At 39.5% G+C, this 2,422-nt stretch overlaps 1 protein-coding gene across 1 annotated transcript; it reads left to right on the forward strand.

The window, feature by feature from the left end:
* The first annotated feature begins 319 nt into the window (after positions 1-319).
* PUB23 (plant U-box 23) lies at positions 320-2,025 on the forward strand. Its single transcript, XM_006854556.3, has one exon. The coding sequence runs from the start codon at positions 614-616 to the stop codon at positions 1,829-1,831; it is 1,218 nt and encodes a 405-aa protein (XP_006854618.1). The 5' UTR covers positions 320-613; the 3' UTR covers positions 1,832-2,025.
* The last annotated feature ends 397 nt before the right edge of the window (positions 2,026-2,422 follow it).

Genomic DNA, 2,422 nt, shown 5'->3' on the forward strand with positions numbered 1-2,422 from the left:
TATTTTAAGGCTATTACAAAGATTTTCAAAATTGAAACCACATTTCTCAACCCTATTTGAAAGTATATTTTACTTTGATTGTTTAGAGCCTCGGCTCTATACAAACAACACGACATGCGAAAGTCAATAAAATAAATGAAAAAGTCGAAACGTATTCATTCATCCACGAGGCTTGGACACAGCAAAAACGCTGCACTGGCCACCTCTCATTCATTTTCTCTCTGACCTTGCATTTTGACTTTTTATTGCTTTGACTTTCTCTCTCCTTGCTTTTCCCGTGTGGTTGTATATATTACCTTCTCTTCCCCAAGACCTCCATCCAATCCAACCAAATTCCAGAATTACAGTTACATGTCCAGTTTCTCTCTCTAAACATCTAGCCAACCTCATTCTTAGAGTTTCATCTCCACTTTATCTCTCTAAACATCTAAGAGACAATATTCTTGAGTTAGGGTCCTTGTGTTTCTCATCTGGGAAAACCCACCTTCTTCTCTTCCAATTCCAACATCTAGATTACGGTTTCAAGCTTCATCTTCGGAAAAGAACTGTTCTTCTCTCTCTAAAACAAAAACCCATCTTTCTTTTTCCTCCATTTCTTTAATTTTTTGCATCCATGGATACAATAGAAGTCCCCCCATATTTCCTTTGCCCTATCTCCCTCCAAATCATGAGAGACCCAGTAACTGTTTGCACAGGAATAAGCTATGATAGAGAGAGCATGGAGAAATGGATTTACACATACAAGAACACAAGTTGCCCCGTAACGAACCAGACCCTATCAGACCAAGAGCTCACACCAAACCACACTCTTCGGCGATTAATCCAAGCATGGTGCACTGCTAATTCGTCAAATGGAATTGAGCGATTCCCGACACCGAAGCCACCTGTATGCTTGGAAAGGGTCAATCAGCTCTTAGCAGTGGCTCGACTCAACGATCCCAAACTGAGTTCGCTACGTGAGCTCAGGGATCTTGCCATCGCTAGTGAGATGAATAGAAGGCGCATAGGGAGTGCGGGTGCTATTCCGGTCATGGCTCATCTCATTTTGGGACAAAAAGATAGAGGGGATGAGTCCATGGCCACCATTGAAGAAGCTTTGAGCATAATTCATGTTCTGCAGGTCTTAGAAGACACAGTAAAGAGCATTGTGGCTTCAGATAATGGTGCTTTTATTGATTCTCTATCATGGGTTTTACTCAACGGGTCTTATCGATCGAGGCTTTATTCCGTTTCAATCCTAAAGACTGTGCTCAAGCTGGTTGAGCCCACCATTATCACTAGCCTAAAGCCCGAACTCTTTCGAGCCATGGTTCGAGTCATGAATAATCAGGTCTCGAGCCAGGCAACCAAGTGTGTGCTTCAAATTTTAATGGAGGTTTGCTCATTGGGTAGGAATAGAGTCAAGGCTTGTGAGGAAGGTGCAATGCCTGTGATCATACAGATGCTTATAGAGAGCACAGAGAGGAGAGAGAGAGAGTTATTATTAGGGGTTCTTGATTTGCTTTGTGGGTGTGCTGAAGGTCGAGCCGAATTACTTAGACATGGAGCTGGTGTTGCTGTGGTTTCGAAGAAGATTTTCAGGGTTTCAACGACTGCTACTGAGAGAGCAGTGAAGATACTTTGGTCTCTCTGCAAATATTCCGCAACCCATGGCGTTTTAATGGAGATGTTAAATATTGGAGCTGTTTCCAAGCTTTGTATGGTGGTTCAAACGGACTGTAGCTTCAAGGCCAAGGAGAAGGCCAAAGAGGCTCTTAGGATGCATGCCAAGACATGGAAGAGCTCACCTTGTGTTCCTTCTCATTTGCTTTCAGCCTTTTCAATTCACTGAGGATGCCCCAACTCTTGATTCTCTTACTTTATTCACATACTTTGTACATAATTCTTGAAGAATTGGAAATGATCGTTAAAAAGAAATAGAAATACACAGTTTATTACTGCAGAAGTGATGGGAGTCACAAAAATGTAACTTTTTGAACATTGTAGTAAACAAGATGGGAACATAAATACTTGTTTCATCACAAATCTATATGCTTCTTCTTCTTCTCTTCTTACTGGATCAGTTTTTATTGGGTGCCGTTTGTATAAAGCCTAGGCTCTAAACAATCAAATTAAAGCCTACCTTCAAATCGTGTTAAGAAATATGGTTTCAATAATGGAAATATTTGTGATAGCCTTAAAATACATATTCATATTTATTTATAAAGTTTAAAGATTAAAAAATAGTGTAGATTGACATATTTATGAAAACTTGAAAATTTTGAAAATTGACGGTCTAAAATAACGTTACAAAATATACTCTTTTCAAAACTTGAGATCATTTTTTTTCTCATGTCCATGCATCTTCATGTCAAGATAATCAATTTAAAGATATCTCGGCATCAAAACAACCTCTTCTAGTGCAATTTTTGATGTAGGCTCA

The sequence above is a fragment of the Amborella trichopoda genome, chromosome 11 (genome assembly GCF_054954075.1).
Source record: "Amborella trichopoda isolate Santa Cruz 75 chromosome 11, AtrichopodaSantaCruz75HAP2 v2.0, whole genome shotgun sequence".
Taxonomy (NCBI): domain Eukaryota; kingdom Viridiplantae; phylum Streptophyta; class Magnoliopsida; order Amborellales; family Amborellaceae; genus Amborella; species Amborella trichopoda.

What these genes read in the sequence shown, in the direction of transcription:
- PUB23 (XM_006854556.3), top strand. Translation starts at nt 614, where the DNA reads ATGGATACAATAGAAGTCCCCCCATATTTCCTTTGCCCTATCTCCCTC.